Raw genomic sequence first — 23479 nt, 5'->3', positions numbered from 1 at the left:
TATATTAAAACGAATCTTACAGAAATAGGTTTTCAGGGTATGGATTGGATTCATATATAGTTCAGGTGGCCGATTCTTGAAAACACAGTAATGAACCTTAGGATTCTATAAAGGGCAGTGAAATTCGTGACCAGCTTAGAAACTATTAGCTTGTAAGGAAGGACTCCGTCCTGTCGGGTTCGTCTCATGTAGGGTGCCAGTACAGATGTGAAAATTGTTACATCGATTATTTCCTTAAACAGCGTTAACCAGTTGATCTTTGTAATGGTGAAGAGTTGTGTTTTCTTCGCGGTACGGACTGGTTTCTTAAATGTTACGTAGACGAGTTTCGGCTTCAAATGGTTAACCAGTTGATCTCTTTAATGGTGAAGTGTGGTGCTTTCTTCGCGGTACGGGCTGAATTCTTAAATATTGTTTAGGGGATTGTCCGCCGTCAGAAAACGTGGCACGAAAAACTTATAAATACCCGAAATAACGATTACGTAATTAAAGTTGCAGTTTTGTTTGCACGAAATACTTTGTACACAAAGTTTAAAAACCTTTATCAATGGAAAACCAGCAAAATGTATCAGAAAAGTTACAAAGCTGTTATATAGAGTATATTAAAATGCTTATGAGATATATTAGTACACGAAATATAGATGGGACTTTTAAGTATACGTACGCCTTGGATTTAATGTCCCTCATCACATAACACAGCGTAGCGGAGGCTGGATATACGACACATCACGAAAGAATCATATTCCCATAATCTGATCCCTAGGTAGTGCAGCAATGTCGTAAGAATATAAGACTACCCATCATTCCTCGCTTCTACGCCATTTGTTACTACGCGCCCACCTGAGTCTTCATTTTACAGGAATGCTACAGCATGTCTCAGAACCTAATCACACTTTTCGTGCTGTTCTGCCTTTCTTTTTAACTCACATGTATTTCCATCGCTTCAAACAACAAATTCAGAGTTAGTCACAATTAGGTCCCAATGTAAACAATTCATAATATTAAAGCGATCATGGCTGCGGATATGGACAGCTTACAAGAAAATGTAACCCACCGCCCTCATGATGAAGGCAGTAAGTACCTCTGAAACGTCGGTACACTTCTACGAGACTACACGGCGTTGCAACACAGAAGACATCCATCTTAATAAAAATTAAATTCTAAATACAAACTTGAAGTTTCCTCCAATATGATGTGCTTCGTATTATATCAGAAATTCTGTTCATTTCAGAGCGATAATTTCTTAACCACGCGGTCTTAATTTTGACTCACCCTGTATTCCCAAAAAAAGATCACTTTCAGAAGATCGCAGTCCATTAGCTGGTCAAGAAATTACGCGTCTGTAACGGAACCCGAAGATTCGTCGGGGAATCCCCACGGAGGGATTCCCCACGTGTTTTCGTAACTTTGATTTCGCAATGGAATTAGTGTCACACCTCAAAAACGTGTTCCTGCTATGGTGAATAAGAAAAGACAGCTCATCTCTGGGAATGTGACAGTGCAGGAGCGATTGTGGCAAAAAGGGTCCAGGAATGTGGCGCTTACCTTCCCAACGCCGGTGACCTCCTTAACGCCAATGCGGCGAAGCAGCGCGGGTGGGACGGGAGGCGGGGCCCTCCGCATCGCGGCGCTGAATCCCGTGCCGACGTCTTCCTCTCCAGAGGAGTGACGCTTCCGTCGATGTGGTGATGACGTAAGATTCATCTTCTGCGCCGCCCTGCACATAGAACACGACGTACTATTAGAGAGGCGATGCTCCGGTCTGCGGTCAGTACAAACACCGAACGAAGTTATTTAGGGCTACTCTTCAGTTTGTATTCACTAATAAAATGATCACCCTGTATTTGCTGCTAAAATCTAAAACATTACAGCCCTCTGTCTGCAGTTCGTTGTCTTCCGTCCTGTTTGCCTTGTCGTTTCAAGGACCCCATACAAGACGTAACACATAACCTATCGTCACATCGAAATATAAATTTATATTAACCAGGCATTAATGCATAAAGCGATCTGTGTGACACTTGTAATAAACATCATTATGCAGCACCAGTACGGTCATTAACATAAAAGCTGTCTGACGTCACATCCCTTCATTTTAAAAACCTGAATATGATAAAAGTAAAAATGATTCAATGTTTTTCATCTTGCAGTGAGCACATTTTATGTGCCAGTGAAGACTACGAACTGCCTGCCCTCTTACCGCACTCGCTGTTTATGAAGTTATTAAATTTTCATGACAAAATCAGTAGTTAGACCACAAAGTAAGAGTTTATAGCATGTATGGCATATTAAATAAGCAAATTTACAGTCTGAGTACAGTCTATTTAAAAAGAACAGAGCGAAAAAGTGGTTTTCTAGCCGTTTAACATGTGCATGTAATCGTAACCACCTTTAAGGAAAGTGTTTATCGTTCTTTGAAAAAAAAAGAATGTCTTTCCGATGCTACATCGTCAGAGTCCTCTGTCATGCACCGGGTCACAAGGACTCCAGGTGCGTCGCGTATAGTTGGACCTCAATCGAGATACCGTGGTTGGGAGAATAATATTAAAAGCGAGGATCGCAAAAGAAATAAACCGAGAGAGGGGAATGTAGGGAGGGAGGATATAATTACATTTCAGGGTTCATAAAACAAGGTATATGAGTGCGTGATAAGATATGACCTCAATTTAAGATGGAGAAATAAACAATTCATACGGTAGAGGATGGATTATTTATACATGCAACGACTTTAGGCTAAAATAAAAAAATCCAGGGTTCTTTTCTGGTCTAGAAACACGTTAAGTCTGACCATAGACACACAAAAAAGACAGTAGAAAGCCGTTCCTAAGGACGAGAAGTAGAGAAATGAGGGGGTGGGGAGACAGGCTTTTCCAATTTCACACGTCTGTGCTTCTGTAACATGTAACCACACCTCCTCACTACCCAAGGGGCAAAAACACCCACACCTTCAGGGGGAGGACCCCCCTCTAATGGCCCACTGAATTCAACGTAGCGTGCACTACACAGGCTTCTAATTCCTGCAGCCAACACAGAATGCTTATCACATGTTTACTGAGCAAAAAAAAAGCATGAATGAATCTGCAAATATCTGGGAGATCTTTACAAGGGGCCAAAATAGGGTTCGTCGCCCCGGAATCCTTTTCCTGCAGATGCAATTTCAATTGCAAAAACTCTTGGAAAAAAGAACGGTTTCTGAGTATTTCGAAGTTAGTGCTGTAAGTTTGCAGTTACTAAAGCAATCAACAAACACTCCTGAGAACACGGGAATCAGGCTTCATGCCGACATGTTCACGGCTCTTTACAATCTGATAGTCAAGACATACCTCGTGTTTAAGGGAACCCGAAGGCTCATACCTCATACTCTCATAACCTAGCTTCATAAGATACATCTTAATGTTATCCTTATATATTTTCATTTACGTCACTTCAAGGTTTCCTGACTATAATTTTTCATGTATTAATAATCCTCCAAACGTATCAGAGAAGAAATGTAACAGAATTCGTATCAACAAGACTGAAAAACTGTAAGTACAGTCATCCCAAAAGCGTTCTTCGCGGGCACATTACATAGGTCGTTGTTGCACAAATGTGATCCCAGGTCCCACTGTTGTGCAGTGATGGTTTCCGACAACCGGACCTCAAGTCTTATTGTCGCAAAAGACAGGCGTGGACAGGCCCGCAATGTGTTCTGTGCTCACGCTACAGCGCGGAGGGAACATAATAAAATGTTATCGACGGAAATGTCCGCCAATATAATCTGATGGGTACAAGACGGCGAGAACCCGGTATTTATTTATTTAGTGTTCTGTCTGACGACAGGTCCATATGAACAGGATCCTTCCATCCTTTTCTCGGACTGGGACCTGTTCATATACGTTCTTGGCAGATGATCCAGAAGTGGTTTGCCATTGCCTTCTTCTGTGTGTGAATGGAGTAATTGTTGGGATGCCACGGAGGAAAACTCCGTGTTGCCTAGACCACGGCCTTGCCCAACACAAGTTATAAATTCGGGCACCGCCGGGAATCGAACCCGAGACCCCAGGATACAAGGCCAGCGTTCTAACCGTTAAAGGCGCGATTGTAATCCACATTATGATACTGAATTTTTAGCAAGTTTTAATCTGAATCGAGTTTGTATTGTCTGAACGCGGATTACAAGACAACAGGTCACATTCCTCCGAACACAATAAAGTAACAACACGTTACTTAGGATGATAAAATAACACGTGTTAACCTCGCCATAATCCCCGACTGCCAACACGCACTCACTCGCCCGACTTTATGGAAAAGTAATTAACTTCCTGGAAAACACAGGAGTCCTGAGCAAGACAGTTTAAAACTTACAAACTCCGAGCGAGTTTCCTTCAACCTTCCACCCCTTCTAGAACGCAACCCCCATTTATCAACAGCGATCCATCATTTTTAAGGGATTCGTCTGCCTCTGACTTCCTTCAGGAGGGTAATCCGAGGTCCGTCGAGCCCCTGAATACGGCAGAACGCGTTGTTTACCGGGAGGAAGCCACCTGACCCCTCCGCATAAACATTTCAAAGCTGACACATCCACATACAGAGGACACTAGTCACATCGGACACTCGAACACACTAAATCAGACGCGCGCAACACAGCATCCGTATTTATGGGCGCAGTGGGAAGGTTCAAGTAACAGAATGGCGATAAAACCCTGAAATATTTGATAAAGCTACTAGTATTGTTTACTTGTTACAAGTCATATGTTGCTGGGTTTATCGTTTTCATAACTGACTGCTGTATTTTCATCCTACGCCATTTCATCTTCAACTGCGTACAGGCGTCGAGGTCTCGTGGACACTGCGAACACTTCGCCACCTGAGTAGCTCTTGGATTCTCAAGAAAGAGCTGATGTTTGTATTATGAGTAGTAATGGACCTGTGTAAAGACACTAACGTTTCGGAAGAGGATTTTGCATCCATCTTCAGGAGTACACAGAACTCTTTTGAATCTACCCACATGCTTTTATCACCATACTGAAATGTCATTGTCCACTAATTTTCACGCCCTCTGACCACAAAAGTTCACAACTGTCCGACATTGGTCACAGTTCAGAGAATCACGGATCTAGTCTGGATCTTCATAACCTAGCGTATGTCTATAAGATCCATCTTAGTGTTATCCTTCATTCACACTTATAACTTTCCCAAATGGTCTTCAAGCTTTTTGGATTTCTCATCCCCCCCGCACAGAAGAATTAAGGACAGGAATAACAGAGATCAACAACAAATCTTTGGATCACACTGACATTTCAAAGGACCACAAAATCACAACTCAGAATATGATACCCAAAAGGGCGCATATGAGGGAAGGTCCACATTGCTTACATTTGCCGTCTTTTCCAGCAGAGCAAACGTAGATTTTGATGCAAATTAAATCTGACTTTGCGTCTCGCAATTTTGACGAAGGGCATAGAGCAGTTCTTCATGTATTAGTGAGGATATTTGACAGCAGCGACACAACTATTAGCCAAGAATCTTCAGCACGTTCGTTAGAGCAACGTTACAGCCAGGAACGTGTTTTGGTTGTATTATGCCACCTAGACGACAGACTGAGGGTAAAATCGGTATATATCGCAAACAGAATCATTATGCAACAAGAGATCTCTGCTATATGGACCAACAGCTAACCCGAAGCGTCGAATTTACAAAATAAATTAAATACTGAAAACAATGTTAATTGCCGTGTTCACATCAATCAGAAACCAGCCGCTGTAATTAGGCAGATGAATATATTTCATTAGCCCTTTGAGAACCGAAAATCGTCGAAACGATATTTAAGTATTCAGTCCGTACCGCGAAGAAAACACCACATTTCACCATTAAAAAGATCAACCGGTTGGCCACAGCTGTTTTGAGGACGATAACGCTGGGCGCTGATTGGAGGGATCGTCCAATGGCTACTCGATTATAGGAACGATTTGAATGTCGAAGATCTCACGTCAGTAGAAGTCCTGATACGTCGTTGCTGTGCCCTGCGCTGTGAGGTGGGAGGGGGGGTGGCAGGAGGCAAACAGGTGGGGCAACATGAACACACTGTGGTAGCATGCAAGATGGCGGTGTTGATACCGTTGTTACAAAGTGATGGATTGGGGAGGGCTGCCTCCTTATTATGGTCAGAGTGCCGTCGGCCCTGCTGCACGTAAGCCAACCCTCCGGGTACACCCTCATAACTGTCGTACGCTCAGATTATCGGCATTACGACACTGGACGCATTGCTTTTATTACACCTTGAATGTCATTCTAATGGTATCATTTAAACGAAACCAAGGTAAGCAAAATATGTGGAACGGTAAAAATAAAGCACTCAAGCTATAGCCAGAAAGTTCGCATCCCATTAGCCCCGGATCAAACCTTGAAAAATATTCAAATGTCCTTCATCAAACCCAGTATCTTTGAAGTAAGCCGTTTAAAAGAGTATTCATGAGATGATAATGTTGCGTCATATTGTGATGATTATAATTATTTAATTTTAGCCGTCTAATCACAATAAAATATTTTATTAAATATTAAAATATTAAAATATTATTACTACAATTAACATTTAATATTTAAAATATTTAAAATATATTAAATATTTTAAATATTAAATGTTAATTGTAGTAATAATATTTTAATATTTAATAAAATATTTTATTGTGATTAGACGGTTAAAATTAAACAAGAGTATTCATGCTTCCTCACATTTATTTGTGGTTCATATGACGACGTTGTCATTAGATGAGATTTTTCTGCGTCGAGTGACAGTATGATTAATGAATTTGAAGGGATATGGAAGGAGGCGGACGTGGCCTAATTTGTGCATATCCTATCGCCCGATGCGTGTGACACAGATTATGAAGATCGTCACTACGGAATTTTCTACAGTATTCAGTTGCTTTCTCTCTGCGAGGTCAACGTAATCTCTTTGGATCTCTGATCATAAACACTCTCAATCTTACCTTAGACTGAGAAGCCATGTTTCACACACTGACACAAATCAGCAGGTAAAACTGTAGTTTTTTTTACGTAAATCTTTATTTTTCTTGATAGGATATATAAAGATAAGATATTCTGAACTGAGTAGTAAGAAAGGTTTCTTTAAAAATTCCCTATTAACAACTTCGTCGATGTAATTGTAATCTGACACAGTCTTTCCCTAACAAATTAACACTGTCACAATTTTAAAAGATTTACTAACTACCTGTACATTACTGTCTTGTCCCAAATCCAGACGACAATTCAATTAGTATTTTCCAGCGTACACTAAGAAATATTACAAAATCGACACAACAGTACTGTACTCGATCTGAGATTCAAAATTTGTATTTTCTTACCACAAGTAAATTAATAGTCCTGATACGTCACAAGCAATTTTGCCTCTTAACAAAGCAAGTATTTCAGTTTACGTGCAGCTTGCCACACCCTGTATAGAAGAGTACGAAAACATTTTCAACAAGCTAAGCATTTTACTTAACATCAGTAGGAAAATATTATGCTGGGAGTGTTGCAATTTTAGAGATGCGAGGGCAAGTCACAGCGGTTTCACCTCACAAATCCTTCCATTCTAGAGGAAAGAAGAAAGAATTCAGCTCCATGATAGTTCGTGGACTCACGCGAGGCTTGAGGCACGCATCCATCACTTGAGAAACTCAACATCCCTTCTACTTCTCCCCCCTCCGCCCTCAACTTTTTATTGTTTCCATAAATTTCTACACCAACATGGCCGCTGCCAGAAGGTAAAGCCTTTATAACGGCCAGTTTGATCCTTCCAATAAAAGAGGGAATCACCTTGGAGTCACTTTCACCATAACGACGACATTTATTCGATTCCTAGCACGTTTTATATCACCAAAATATCTAAAGACCCTAATAATAACCTCACCTAAATCAACTTGTGTAAAAACCCTTGGGAAAACAATTTTTAAAAGCCAAGCGCGTATACACTGACGACAGAGGTGGAAGCTGCAAGATAAATTTCGAGATTCGGAGTTATTGAAAAGCGAGAAATTAAAATGATTAAAGACTATTAATAACGGTGTTCCCTGATATTAATTTAATATTTTCCCGTTATTTAAGGTAATTAGAAACAAATCGCGGCGAATTTCACGCGCAAACAGAGGATTACAATTCATCTCGATACACTTAAATGCAAAACGTTACATTACGTTATGATAAGTTTCACTGTGTGAAAAATCCTGTTTCCTGTAGACAATATCGAATTTGTATTTGCATTTAGGAGGAAAATATAAATAATTAAAAAAGTATCTTACAGTTAGACTTACTACGTACGTTAGCAAACAATTGAAGAAAATACGGCCCTCTTAACGACAGATTCCTTATTAAAAAAACAAAGGAGAATTTGAGAAAGGTCTCTCGCTTTACCTTAGGGTGTTAAGACATTTTGCTGAACGGACTTAAAAATAAACAGCCTCAGATTCCCATACGAAAACATGCGAGTTTTCCATACCGATAAAAATAAATTTTCATTATCATCACGAGAGTAACTTTTACAAAAGTATAAAAAATAACGACGTTTTAAGATTTTCATACAATAAATAAACTTTACAAGTGTAACTGAATTCTAGCTGCAGTTTCCCTCTTGACAAATCGATAATCAAATTCTGGTTGATAAATTACCTATCTTTATTGGGCTCGAAGGTTTGTTACCGCGGTCATAAGCACTCGCCACCGGACCCTACCTTGATCCAGATAATCCACTCCCATTTACGCTTAGGTCTTTCAAGTTGTCTCTTTCCACCAGGTTTTTATATTAAAATAATTATATATTTTCCCATCGATCCTCGAGCGGTCAATGTTTAAAGAGACGCCATACAGCAAAGTAATGGATGACTTCTCGGAGTGTGTATTGCACATTGCAATTTTGGCAAAATGCTTCTGAAGACAGGGAACTCAGATGAAGACGTAAATCACAGAGGGTTGTTTAAGAAATGCACATGCTTAGAATAAGCAAAGCAGAAGATAGAATAATCGGTGGAAAGTGGGGTAGAGAGCGGGGGGGGGGGGGGACCTGGGGGGGGGGGTATTTTGACTCGGGGGGGAAATGAGAAAATAAAAAGAATGGCAAATCGTATGAAAAGAAAGAAGTTGGTACAGCCTTTGCATCCTTAAGCGTTTCTCCACTTGAAAAGCTTAAACCAGCAAAAATGTCAGCATTTCTATTTATTTCGGAGGCTTAAAGTGAACTGATTGCGTCTAACTAAATATTTTACTGCCGACGAGAAACTTCAAAATTCAATCTCTTCACTAAGGTGACAACTAAGGGAAGGTGAGATGAGTTGGCAGTTTAGCACGAACGGGGGAAGATGAGGGTGTATACTGGATTAATCTAATTCAAGACAGGGATCAATGTAACGCTCCTACAAACTTTAACTTAACATCAGATTTATAGAAAGGGGAAGAATTTTTCGACTATCTTCATTTTTTTTAAAAAAAGTGTTTGACACTGATATTAAAGTAGACCGAGGTCTATTACTCCAAGCCTTTTGTGAGTTGGGTGTTACAAAAACCATGGACCTGTAATGCAATTTCCGAACCCAGTACCCACTCGATGCTCTCGGACTAGATCAACGGCGTTCGTAATCTCTCCTTCTCCTTTAAGCTGTAGGATGCATGAACACTCCAGCGTCGGGCTACCCGCTAACCACGGAACAATATATCAAATTCGGCCCCTGACTCATTTTTCACACCTCGGGTGCCTTTGAAAGAAGAAGTCCATATCTTAATCCACTTTACTCCCACCCGCACCCTAGCAGCTACGCGGGTTGTATAGTTCCAGGCAAGTTCCCTCTTACACGCTACCTGAAAGTCGAAGCCAGCTTCCTCACACTTTTCTTTAATTTTTTTTTATAAATGGCTGGGTCCATTCATTTTAGCGGTAGACTAGAGATTTACATTAATCAAGAGGTCATTAACTCTATGACAAGAGTTCAACACCACTACACAAAGTCTACATCAGTGTCTCTTTCCTGGACCACAAATCACGTCCGCGAACTCGTAACAGAATTAGAGGAAGGAAGATGTCCTCCCTTCGCCCCCCAAAGATATAAAAAAAGTAGAGGGAAGATTAAATATATAAGTTCTGCTAAGCGGAAAATAAGCGTAATTAAAATTTGAAATTAGTCAAATAATATATTCGAATTGGTGTTAACTTAAATGCAACGAGTGATGATTTTACAAAAGTAACGCCAAATATAATGAAATACTATTCAGAAGATGACTCTCTTCTGGGATTTTGCGCAGTTTCAGAGGTCCTTGCAGCCTTGATAATGGAGCCAGCACGACCTCTGAAACGTCGGTATACTTCTATCAGACTACACGGCGTTAACAACCCAGAAGACGGTGAACTTCAGACTCGCCGCCATTAAAATCTCAAATCTTAAGTACTGTTCACTCCAGGCGTTACGGAGTATTGAAAATAAGGATTCTGATACTTAGACCCTACCCTTCAGGACGTCGGAGCGTCTCCAGGTTACGGACGAAGACACAGGGGCAACTTAACATCGACCTAATAAATCGGGAGGCCGGAACGATTATATACACTGTAGATTACAAGGGTCTTTACACTGGGGATTTAGCGCCGTGTAATCTGGTAGAAGTTTGACGTTTCAGTGGTACCTGCTGCCATCATTATCAGGGCCCTGATGATGAAGGCTGCCATCGTCACAATATCCGAAGTGAGAAACTGAAATCTTTCTTTCAGTTTGAACCGGAAGACGCCCGTTAACGCACGGACGTCTCACACCTCTGTGCACAGATCGAGCGCGTGCCTGTCCTGCGGTCCTTACAGTGAGGCTGCGGACACTTGTTCCACTACTGCGCGATCCCTGTTTCTCCTCGTACGCAGAGATACAGTCGAGGATTAACGGTAGACACAGAACAGGGAAGACAAACAAAGCCTGAGTACGACGCTAGGTAGCTGCAGGTAAGTTTGAACAGGTAATTGTTTTTGTACGCTGCCTCGTACGGAGATTTAAGAACAGCATCCCTTTCATACAAGACGTAATACCGAACTTCGATGGTTGCAAACAACGTAGGCCTTTTTGTTATCAAGGAAGAAAGATGGAAGGCTGTTTCTCTGTAAGCGTACAAGCGAGAGTAGAGGATAACTTCTTGCTCAAAATCAGAATGTCTATAGACAAAGCTACTCTGTGAATCTCTTTTTTGATCTCTCTGCAACAACTTCGTATTTTGTTCAAGGTGATACCCAATCCAGACATAATACATACAAGACGTTCGTTGTTAATGTATATACAATTCTTATATTTGTTCTTAAGCTACAACATTTCATCTAATTACATATATAAAAAGGATTTTATATAAATCTTTAACATTTAATGTATATTATTTTAGTTCATAAAACTCACACACGAAATAGTGACGGTTCCAATACTTTATTTATTGAACAACAGACTTCTGATTCCAGATCCAATATACAATACGAAACCTGAAAATGGTACATTGGGATCGAAACATGTAGCTCTCAATTAACGAAGAAATAAGTCAATAAATATCCTAATATTATTCTGCAGTACGATAAAGTGCGTGTTGTCTTTTATTAACAGGATTACCATGACAACGACTGTAACAAGACGAATTCATAACCATTAACTCACGAGGCTAAAAATTCTTTAACATGAAATGAATAGTAACTAGCCAACTATCAGTGTCGTTAAATCAAAAAGGCATACATACTTTTAGTCGGAAAACCTAAAGGGAAGACGTAGTCAAAGATGGGATATTATTAAAATGGATGTTTCAAAAACATGACCTTAGAGAAAAATATATGAAGATGTAAGTTGGATTCATGGGGCTCAGGACACGATGACGAAGTTTGGAATCCGCCAGAGGTTCAAGCCCTTTTTTTTTTACGATCTGAGTAAGTCGAATCCAAAGACATTGTCCGTTTGTCAGCTTTTCTGTTGAATATGTTGACTGAGGTACTTCTTAAGGCCTCGTCAATGAATATGTAGATTTGCAGAGCTCCACTGACTTTCGACAGATCGCTAACGACAGAGAAATGGAAGGGCGGACTTCTGAGTACAATTCTGTCGAGAACAGGAAATTAAACCTCTTCTAGAAACCAATAAAATTTCCATAAAATAAACGCATCTGCAACTAACATGTTAATTTTATAGCCACTGCATTAAAATCCTTGACTGAGAGAGAACATCAAAGAAACCTGTAAAAGAAAATGGTATAAAGAAAGAGTTTATAACAAACTGGGCGAAGATTTGTTGTCGGCTGTAATGCTATCTTAAGGAGCGTCATTATTACCAAATAAACAAATCGAGATGTAGGTTTTTGTCCTTCTCAACGAAAGGAAATTCTACATGCAAAGCAGCTGATACCTTTTGACTGCCAGTTAAATTAACCTAAAGAACAATCCGGCAATTTGGCCCTCCAGGTAATCGATATTAATAGTTAACAGATGTTTATAAGCAGGTTTACAAACGTTTCAGAGGTTATATCATAGCCCTGATCATGGAAGCAGAAATGACATCTGAAACGTTGGTAAACTTCTACCAGAATACACGTCGCTACAACCCAGAATACATAAATCTTCTTACTAAGATCTGTCTCTCATATTAAATTCTCTGAGGAAATAAATAAAGTGTCTAATTTCGTATAAGGAAGTTGAGCTAGTATTTACAAACTGGTACGAGACTGTCATTACATCATTTAAATTTTTATAAATACGACCATTCCAGTTTGAGATAACCTGATTCATATTTTAAAAAAAAATCAGACTCTAATGTCTTCCTTGTAGTGAAAGCTTGGCAAAGACTTTCTTAACATTTATTACAGCTTGCATTATAAAGTCATAAATGTTATTTGCGAGCTACCACGTACTCCGTACCGAACAGAGACGCCTCTGGAATTCTACGGGCTACACATCGTAATATCGACCAGTTTGATTAGCAGGGATCAGTGGTCTGTTATCGGCACACAAAGAGGTGAACTGTGAAGACGGTCTTAGGGCGGAGGCAAAGGACAAGACATTCGAAGGGCAAAGCGAAGTTGTGCCTAGCTACTGTACACACATCTCAACATTTTCCGTGTTCATGGACCTAAAAGCACACAGCATCCTTGTGTACTCTTTAAAACATTTCGAAGAAAGCCGTTTTCATATTAGTTGCAGTAAGAAAATTAAATCTCACGAAACTGCCCTGTGTTTTTTTTTCAAAACACCTCAAAATCTTAATTCTTCCCTTCGGAGCGACCCAAAAATCCCTACCTTGAAGACGGGTCCATTGTCAAGGATATCATCGAGAAAGCATCCGTGCCTTGAACAAGTTTCGATCTACAGTCTTCTGATACAGAGGACTCCAAGAGCACGCGATATTGGTCGTCATGGAGACCAAAATCGTTGTCCCCTGTCTTGTGTTGATAAATGTACATCACATTTCCGAATCGCAAAGTGCTTTTTGGTAGCGGCACTGCGGAATTGTGTTAGGTAGAAAAATTCAATAAACATTGAAGGTAAATGCTTCGTAATCACTGGAGACCAACACTGTCCAGCGCCATTACTGAGGGGCAAGGTACTCGAAGAATTCAAAGTTAGAGAGAATAAAATTAGCAATAAAGAAATATACATGTAAGGAATAATAAAAGAAATTGAAGGAGAAAAGATACAAAATATGGCAGGTCCACTGTTAAAACGTAACGCTGTTATTCAGCATCAGATGGCGAAGCTGGCTTCATTGTAACACTATCTAACCGTGGTTAATGCCTGGCACTTCCGGAGCTACAGCCCTCCTTCATTTCTACCGTTTTCGTATCTTGAGAGCCTTTTTGTACTTCAAAGTTAAAGGAACGCTTTCTGAAGAACAGAAATTATGCGCATTGTCAACAGAAGCAGATTCTGACATCTGAAGGGCTTATTCGCAAATAACGAGAGAAGTTGGAGATGCCCTGCTCTATTCCGAGGAACGATCTCATCTGATTCAGAGATCAGGAATCTTTTAAAGCAATGCGAAGAATATTGAACGAAAAACTTTCAACACGTATCACAGAGGTTACGTACAGAACTGTGAGAAACACATCGACTCCTTGAAGAAGCCTGCCTAAACATTATTTAAGAAATCAGTCCGTACCGCGAAGAAAACACAACACTTCACCATTAAAAAGATCGAGTGGTTAACGCTGTTAAAGGAAATACTCGCAAAAAATATGTTTTAATCAAGAACATACCAATTCTCCTGTACATTCTGAGAAACCAAGATTACCGTTTATTTCAAAAGTTTATTTTGCGAAATGCCGCTGATTAAATTTAATAAATATAACAAATCACAGAATGGCCATAACTCATGTACGACAAAATAATTCCAGAGAGGGCTCGTTTGGAGAAATAATCGAAATGGATCCACTTCACCAAAAACTTTATCATTACTTAAAAATGATAAATATTCAAAACAGGAATCGTTTGCCGAACTCTTCAGATTCTTTTAAGACGGCTATTTCATTTGAATTTTGAGATCTAAATAAGGAGGGGGGAAAAATAAAATCCTTTCGGTCTATAAAAACAAAACTGAATTAATTACGATTCTACATGGATATTACTCTACTCGTAATGTAAGGTCTAATTCCGACTTACGACTTTTCATTTTCATAACTCATTTTAATGCTACATTCTCGTCTTCGCCTCGACTATACCCGGATCAAACGACAGCGAGGTTAATTTTGCACAGCAGAAGAAACGAACATTAAACTGCGACCATTTCCCATGAGGACTGACTCAACGAGAAACAGAAGAACGGCTTCCGCCAAGATTCTCTCCGTCAAAGCAACGCCCCATCCGAAATATATAATATTAAAATAATAATAGCAAAATCCTTACAAGAACAAAGTTGATACCAGGTATATTAGAAACACGAGCCGCGAACTGCAAAAACGCACATCGATAAGAGAATTACAAGTTATAAGAAAACACGACTGTCGTCAGCAACTACTTATTACTTAACTTAACTGAATCAGATACCTTCCACTCACATTTAACTGCTAAATTCACCGCCGTCTATCAAACAAGAAAATTACTGTGTTCACGAGTCCCCGCTAATAGACCCTATCCACAGCCAGATTAATCCATTCCACATTCTCAATAACTATTACCTCAACAGCCATTTTAATATTATACAACCATCTACGCCTAGGTCTTCCAAGTTGCGTCTTATCTTCGGGGTTTCACGAATAGATATTGGAAGAAATCCTCACCTGCCCTGGCCTTGCTTTGATTTGGTTCTGGCCTTCAGACTATGCGGTCAGCCTAGAACTGAACTCCTTCAATGCAGAACTATGTGCCGTGGCCTATTATGATTCTATCTGGCAGCTTGATTGCGAAAATTAGTAGCTGCAGGTAACAAAATGAACGACCATAAAATCCTTCCTTGGTACAAAAGCACACATAGACCAAGTTTTTTAAATGTAGTTGTACGTAAGGAAAATATAAATATAGATCTATAATTATGCAGAAAGCGAATTTGCATAATTATCCACGAACAGCGAAAGAAATGACTATGGCATGGGAACATAATCCGTATTGAAACATGAAAAGGATTGTCTCAAGCATAATTATGTCCAGAACATATGCGTGACACGTGATAAAGGACAAGTCTTTAACACGAGCTCAGTATTCTGTTCGGAACATTAAATGAAAATGTTACATTGGGAACTTTTAAAAGCTGACTTAACAAAACTTACTAGAGTACACAAAGAGAATCATAATTTTTGTCTCTGACAATTTAAAGGTAACCTTGTAACTTAGTACTTAAAACATCGGTATTAGAGAGACAAGTACGTCAATAATAAATAAATAAACAAGCAGATAAGAATAACACACAATGTTAATGTTATCCCTTCACTATCCACACACACGACAGTGTTGCCATTATGTCGTGGCCGAGAGGTTAGCACCCTTTGCTTCGTATTCGGGAAATCTTGTGTTAAAATTCTGACCCCGGAGACCGACAGGACAGAGTTGGGAATGCTCGCAAATTTGACGATAAATATGACGAAGAGGGAAATAGTAAAGACGGCGATAAAATATAACATGAAGAAGATAGATAGTAGATAGGAGAAAGCGTAATAAATAATATGGAAGTGTCAAATGGTGCATTATAACACCGGACAGGGGATTCATCTCTGATCTGGTCCATGTTCTTCTCACTGTGAAGACAGTACAATTAGATTTAATTTTACTACGTGATTTGTACAAAAACAGTTAACCGTTGGCATGTCACAGATGCGCCACTGAAATGGTTTTCTTTAAATTCTCGTCTGTGGGAAATACATAGGCTGACAATTCAGATGGAGACTCAAGATAAAAATGATTTTTTTCAAATAAAGAGAAACATATGAAGAAGGTGGAAGGTGCGCCCCAGGACTCGTGGAACAGGCTGTGTTCTACTCAGCTTCCTCGCAGTCTGGGCGCACAAGATACTCTCTTGCAATATTAAAGGCCCGGGGGTATTCCCACTGAAAACATGTATAAGCTACACTGCGCTACATTCCAAGTTTCCACTGTAATTGAAGCAGAAAAACGTACGAGGAAAAAAAAAATACGAAAAAAATAAAATAAAAAAACTCTAGAGAATTTTTCGAACAAAACAGAGAAACAAATTACATAACAAGATAAACACATCAAAAGAGTCTATTTAACTTCATTTCTTTTATTACATGAAAGGATATGTCACAACATGACACAAGCTGCATTACGACATTCCATCAGGAGTACGTCCATAGGGAATTTATTTTTGCTAATAAAAATGAATTCGTAATTGTACGGGTCACCTAGCATAGTGAGGATAGTGAAATATATAAGAATTCTATGGGCTGGACATATAACACGCATGGATGGGAAAGGCAAGTGGTGCTTACAGGATTTTGGTGCTGAATCCTTCTGGAAAACGACCACTTGGCAGACCAAGAAGGAGATGGAAGTATAATACCAAGATGTATCTTAGGAGGTGGGCTGTGGGGATGGCAAATGGTTGGAGTTGGCTCAGGATTGTGTCCGGTGGTAAGTTTAAAGTTAATTCGGAACAGACAGGCCTTAGGCCCGTTTAACATCAAAGATAACCAAATGTTTACGTTCATCACTCTTCAATTTTAAAGGTTATTCAAACAAATTATTAACTTCCCAGTCACTCGTTCTGATGCAACCGGTCGGGTTTGGTTAGTTTATGTTAGGTTAGGTTGGGTTGGGTTAGGTTGGGTTAGGTTAGGTAACGTTAGATTAGATTAGGTTGGGTTAGGTTAGGTTAGGTTAGGTTGGGTTAGGTTAGGTTACGTTAGATTAGGTTGGGTTAGGTTAGGTTAGGTTAGATTAGATTAGGTTGGGTTAGGTTACGTTAGATTAGATTAGGTTGGGTTAGGTTAGGTTAGATTAGATTCAGTTGGGTTAGGTTAGGTTACGTTAGATTAGATTAGGTTAGATTAGATTAAGTTGGGTAAGATTAGGTTACGTTAGATTAGATTAGGTTGGGTTAGGTTATGTTAAGTTTGCGAACACTTTATAAACACTTTCCGATCAGTTTGAAGACATCTTGCAGACAGAATACAGTCTGCGTGGTCTCCGTCGCACAGAATTAGTTGCAATGTGACTCAGTTGATCTTTGTAATGGTAAGGCGTTGTGTTTTCTTAGCGGTACGGACTGAATTCCAAAATATAATTTCCACGTCCCCTGTACTTCAGAGGGTTGAGAAAACTTTTCTCTGTCCAGTTTTTAATTCTTCTGTAGTACTATCGCAGCATTCATAAGGCTCATTCATACGTACGCCTACACACTGAAACTTGTGGGTCATATGCTACAGACAACCGAGGCGCGTTGCCATGACGCATTTACAGATACGAAGGAGAGGAATTCACAAATGGAAGTAGAATAATATTTAATTCTGCACTGTGTGTGTTAGGGAAATGTCTTTGCTGCGAGTACACAAATGAAAATTCTGGAAACACACCGAAGAAGACTTTCTTTCCAGGTTTATGAAGAACAGAGTGGAATGGGCTCCGCAGGGACAAACACTATTATTCTGTAATTTCGTGTTTTGCCAACATCAAAAGAAGGAGGAAACGCAGTGTAATTTGCAATGCTAATTCAGTTCTAATACCGGTTCGTCTACGTTGCTGTTTGTCAGTACACATTAGCTTCGAGCTTGCTGAATTTTCTTCCTACAGTGCAAGAAACAAGATACAAATGTCAGTACAACCAACGATTCCATTCCATTTCACTCTCACCCTCTCCAAATTCAAGTAACAAAAATACGTATAAACGTCTAACGGCCTCTTAAAGTGCTTCGTTCATTGCACTAATATCATATTGGTCACTGCCAATTTCCCGAGACACTTACAGCGCTTCGTAAGTTGTTAAAAAAATGACGTCAACTGTCAACCAATTTTAGATGATTCAGGAGGTAAAATCACCAGCCGTCCTATTGATTCAGTGGTTACTGCGCTAAATTTGTATTAAATCATCTCTGGTTGGAATCCAAATATCACTATTAATATTAAAATAATACGTCGTTTATCCCTACATTAATCCAAAATACCCAACACTATTTTGTCTGACGGGAAGGACCAATATAATTTCCATTTCAACGTTAATATAAAATGAAACTTTATGGTAGGAAACGCAAGGCGACACGACAAAGAAGATTAGAAAATATATGAGCATAAAATACAATAACTCTTGACACTCAGATGTGCCCTTCCAAGACCTGAGCTTAATAACTGTGGCGTAAAAAGCATAGAACCTGAAAGAAACGTACAGGAATCTCGCAGGTATGCCAACGTGAGGTCAATAAAATCCTCAGTCTTCCCAATTTTACCCCCTTGGTTCTTTAAGCCGGGCTCTGTTCATTACAGCATCTGTAGGTGTTGGTTAAGAATGCGTGTTGAGTGCTCCAGTCGCCGCCTCTGCTCAGCGAATGCTAATTAGGCTCATAAATCCCCAATAGAACATTTTTTTTCCAACTTAATTAAAGTGTCTGTACCTCCAAGAGATTGAACTGATCCCAAGAACTGATACACTGATTTCGGGAATGGGAGGTCCCCGTGATAAACACGCGGAAGAGGCGTCTGTTTTTTAAACAGGTTCAACGTGACAGAAACAAGGCAGACATTGCTCGCTGCTTGTCTAACTCTCGCAACAGCAGACGGGAAGCCAGAAGAGCTAATGGTGATTAATGAACCCCCACCCCTTCCAGCGCGCAAGCAGGATCACATGTTGACCCCTATCAGCCATCCCGAGACCAACAAAACCTCCCCTAACTACCACTGCAGATTGAATCCACGGCGACTCAAATTATTCTTCCATACCTACAACTTAATTGATCAACTTCAGACTTTTTTTTCGTTTACTAATGCAGTCCCGATCAATAAAATAATTTCTCGCGTTATCTTAATACTAGCAGCTCATGGAATCCTTGGTAAATGTAACAGAATTAACCGTGAATCTTATGGTTACATTCACACAAGATAGAACGAGGGAAATTCGTGAATATGAGAAACATATTTTAATAAAGGGATTAAGATACATGTTCAATTAAATCACCACTGCATATACACCGCTCACAAGAAGATTTACTTATGATATAGTGTTTTAATCAAATACAATAACCAACTAAATGTTGCAGAGTCTCTCCGGAGGAGCTAGCAGTACACTCAGCTAATCATGGAACCTTAAAGCTCATTGCCGTGTTCACAACAGCCCGTCACAAATCCCTACACTAAGCCACATGGATCCAAAGCATACTTCCCCAAAAATCCACTTTAATACCATCCTAAAACTACGGCCTAGATATTCCAAGTGGCCTCATCAGTAAAGGACCTCCAATGAAAATGTTATACCCACTTCTAATTTGTCCCATGCGCGCTACATTCTCCGCCAATCTTATTTCCCTAATTTTAAACAAATGCGTAGATTAATTAAAATGTTATTAAAAATAAATATCTGTGATATTTAGAGCAACATAAATCAAGTAAGAGCATTTTAATATTATCGTCCCACCTACACTTAAGTGACCCTAATATTCTCTTATGATAAGTCGATTTGTTTGTTCATTTCAAGTGTCAGCTGTCACTCTGCTAGGTCATGAGTGCATCGTGGGACAGAACCTGCCAACACAGAGCCATTTTTTTATGTTACATTTCAACATAAAACGATCTTTAATGGCGGCCCTGCAGCGAGAAATCCAGCTTCGAGACACGTCACATTTCGCGAACAGAATACCTCCTTTATAATTTCTTAACTCACCGGAAGAGACGATGTCACAATTTACAGAAGTAAAAAAAGAAAGAAGACAATTCGTCTTTGTAAACTGCCAAGCTAAGATAACAACAAACAGATGACACGATTACGCCAAAACTAACCTTTACATTTTAAAAAAAATGCAGGATTTGACATTAGATGCATCCCGATAATGAGAAGGGTCTCGTATAATAAGTGGCTCTGTGTCTCGGTGTGGAGGGTCCTCTAATGGGCTGGGGCGGCTTAAATCCCCGCCTCTATTATTAGAGCAGTTTGTCTGATCCTTTTGCAAGAAGTGTAAGGGCTTTCTTATGTCATGCCCTCCATCACTGTTAATGCAAAAGTGTTACAGAATCAATACAATTTTAAACTGGACAAAACTTAACTCAGTTAACATTTCAAGGTCATCAGAAGAACCGGCATATTCGCTATTAATAAATGTATTCCCAATAGCAGACGGACTCGACAGATGTGGGGTGACATGAGACTTTTACATCCATTCAGTCAGACACGAGACGGGGATAAATATCAGTGAAATCACAAGAAACACAAACCAAGCAAAATCATGTAACACCTACATTTGATTCAGCGTCGTAAAACAACCTTCGACAACCGCAATAACAACTTTCTTCAGTTTCATCTCGAAGGCATTCCTACGTAGCTCTTTGCGCCACTGTTGCGCTCACAGCTGCGTCCTTATTATCAATTCTTAGGGATCTGAGAGGAGACGCAGACCCGGATAATGACAGGCCGCTCCCGTTCCTCAGCTGTCCTCGGATGGGTCTGGGTTATTAGCGGGGGAAGGTGGGGTGGGGGGGGGGGGACTCACGGCCTAAAGGCCATCCGGGGGAGATGTGCTCCCTTTTCATACTTATAATAGAGCACAAAATCCCTGCACAAAAATATTCACCAAGATGTTCTTCATCTTATTGAGAATGAAATACTTGCAAAATATAAGGACAGAGGAATAAAGGGGCCAGTCAGAAGATTCTCTTATCCGCGCTCTGCGTCTTCAGATGACTTTGATCTTACGTTCCGTCTCTCAAAAAGGTTTTCTCGTATCAGGACGCAGTTGCCCGAGGAACTTGCCTCGTGGCTGGCGGTTATCAAAGTCCCAGATAAGGCAGACATTCTGAATGACGATGGTCGTCTTCTGCTTTGTAAAGCCGTGTGGACTTCAATACTGAAGATGAAAGCAGTATGTTCCTCAGGAACATTGGTATCTACCCACAAGTCCAAACCCTGAAGACCATCAAAGACGTCTTCACCCTCATCATAATCGCAGATTTCATGTTCTTGAAAGTCGATTTCTTAAACGTAGGCCTAACGGCAGCTACACTGTATTGTAATAACGTTCAAAGACTCTTTTAATATGAAAGTTAGCAAAGGAGTAACTCGAAGCAAGGCGTACATTTACTGAAAATAATCTGAATTATTTATTTAACGAAAAGAGACCCCTGAACAAGAATATAATGCAGACCCGCGTAACTGATACGACAGAGAAGTTGCCATAGTGTAAGGGTAATGTGCCTGAGACAAATATTGGAGGTAAAGTTTTATATAGTATAAAATTTGCCGACGTTTCGGTTGTACTAACTACCCTGTCATCATGAACCAGCCAGAGGACGGTTGATTTCTATGAGATTTCACGGCAAAAATATTCCTGAAGACAGTAATTGCTAGGGATAATGAGACGGACGCTTGATTATGAACGACAAAAAACAGCGCCATAGATCGCTTCATGCATTAAGACGATAATCAGAAATATGAGTTGGGGTATCAGGTCTAAGCTCTGAAACACACACAAGAAGTTTCGATTGTTTCAAGCAGGATTGCCAATCACCAGATACGTTCGACCAGAAAATCGATTATACCGTCACATCTCGTCCACAGGAATACAACATACAAACATAAATTAATGAATCATCGATAAACTCGCTCACACATTCATACGGATATCGAAATATAATAAATTTGACATCTCTGAGATACTGTAACTTTTTCATGCCGTATGGATTGTGTTACGAGGAATATGGTGGAGCCATCACATTCCTTCCGACGCACTTTCTTACAATCTTCAGGGAAAAGAACTGGTGTAAATTGTAAGGAGAGCGCTGGAAAGTTGGTATGTTGGGGGGGGGGGGGGGAAAGAACGGAGATGGATGTGGCTTGCTCTGCACGTGACCTGACAGCAGAACAGACGGAGACGTCGAGGCTTTCGGCTCAGGGGTGCCAACCTGCTCTCTTGTTTAGTTATTCCTACCACCAACGTTTCTCCTACAAATGGGTTGTAATATCGACCATAAGATATGGATAATGAACAGGATTACAACATGAAACAGTTCGATCAAAAAATAAAATTTTCGACACTTTTAAACATGCACTTAAAACGGACGTTTTACACAGGAAACAAAAACTTAATCTGCCTACTGCCAATCCACCAAATTTTTAACACACAGAAATTCGTTTCTAACAAATATAAATTTTAAGATTTATATGGATTAATAAGTTACTGTCACAGCGATGTACATGAATTTTAGAGGAATAGAATAAATAAACTATTTAAGACACTACATTATAACGAGTTTCATGTTTTATTCAGGATACAGGATTGTCTTTCTGTGAAATCTAAGAGACTTTGTACGTTAGACACGTGGTTACAAAGGGGATAAATATAAGAAGGGGGTGATTGTAGCACAACCTATCGGAATAAAGCAGTATTACGATAAGGCAAAAATCGTCTAAATAGTAATATAAGAATTCAGTCCGTACCGCAAAGAAAACACAACTCTTCACCATTACAACTATCAACTGGCTAACGCCGTTTAAGGATATAACTGCTATTTACAGTGAGAGTATTACGAAACACATAAATATAAAATTAAGAGTTGCTAATTTTTGAAGTTGGTCTCCTCCTTTCAGATTTTCTGAATTATTATTAACTAGTAATTTGCCCGTCATACATGACGAGAAATTCAAATGAATCAAATTCACGCGTCGTAAATATTATCACGAAAGACCCAAAAAATCCCTCACCAGTAAATAATTACCAACCCAAGACTTATCGACAAATGTTCGAAACAAAATTTTTTAGATCTTAATGAGTTACGTGGAGCGATATTTCACATCACGTACTGCGTGTGACTTATATTTGGTCGTCATGCAAAACATAAATTACGTATGACAAATTTAAAAAGTTAAAATAAAAT

The 23479-nt window shown here is 39.7% G+C and overlaps 1 protein-coding gene across 1 annotated transcript in view; it reads right to left on the bottom strand.

Annotated features, from left to right (window-relative positions):
- The window catches only part of LOC110834177 (uncharacterized), a 327297-nt gene that overhangs the window by 118587 nt on the left and 185231 nt on the right, over window positions 1–23479 (bottom strand). Inside the window, exon 6 of the mRNA XM_087349345.1 lies at window positions 1546–1717. Coding sequence (XP_087205471.1) covers window positions 1546–1717 — 172 coding nt within the window. The remainder of the gene's footprint in view (window positions 1–1545; window positions 1718–23479) is intronic.

Source organism: Zootermopsis nevadensis, unplaced genomic scaffold (assembly GCF_977971745.1).
Source record: "Zootermopsis nevadensis isolate Lab colony 2312 unplaced genomic scaffold, Znev_1.0 Znev_ptg000016l, whole genome shotgun sequence".
NCBI lineage: Eukaryota > Metazoa > Arthropoda > Insecta > Blattodea > Termopsidae > Zootermopsis > Zootermopsis nevadensis.
This window is presented reverse-complemented; position numbering and strand designations above follow the sequence as displayed.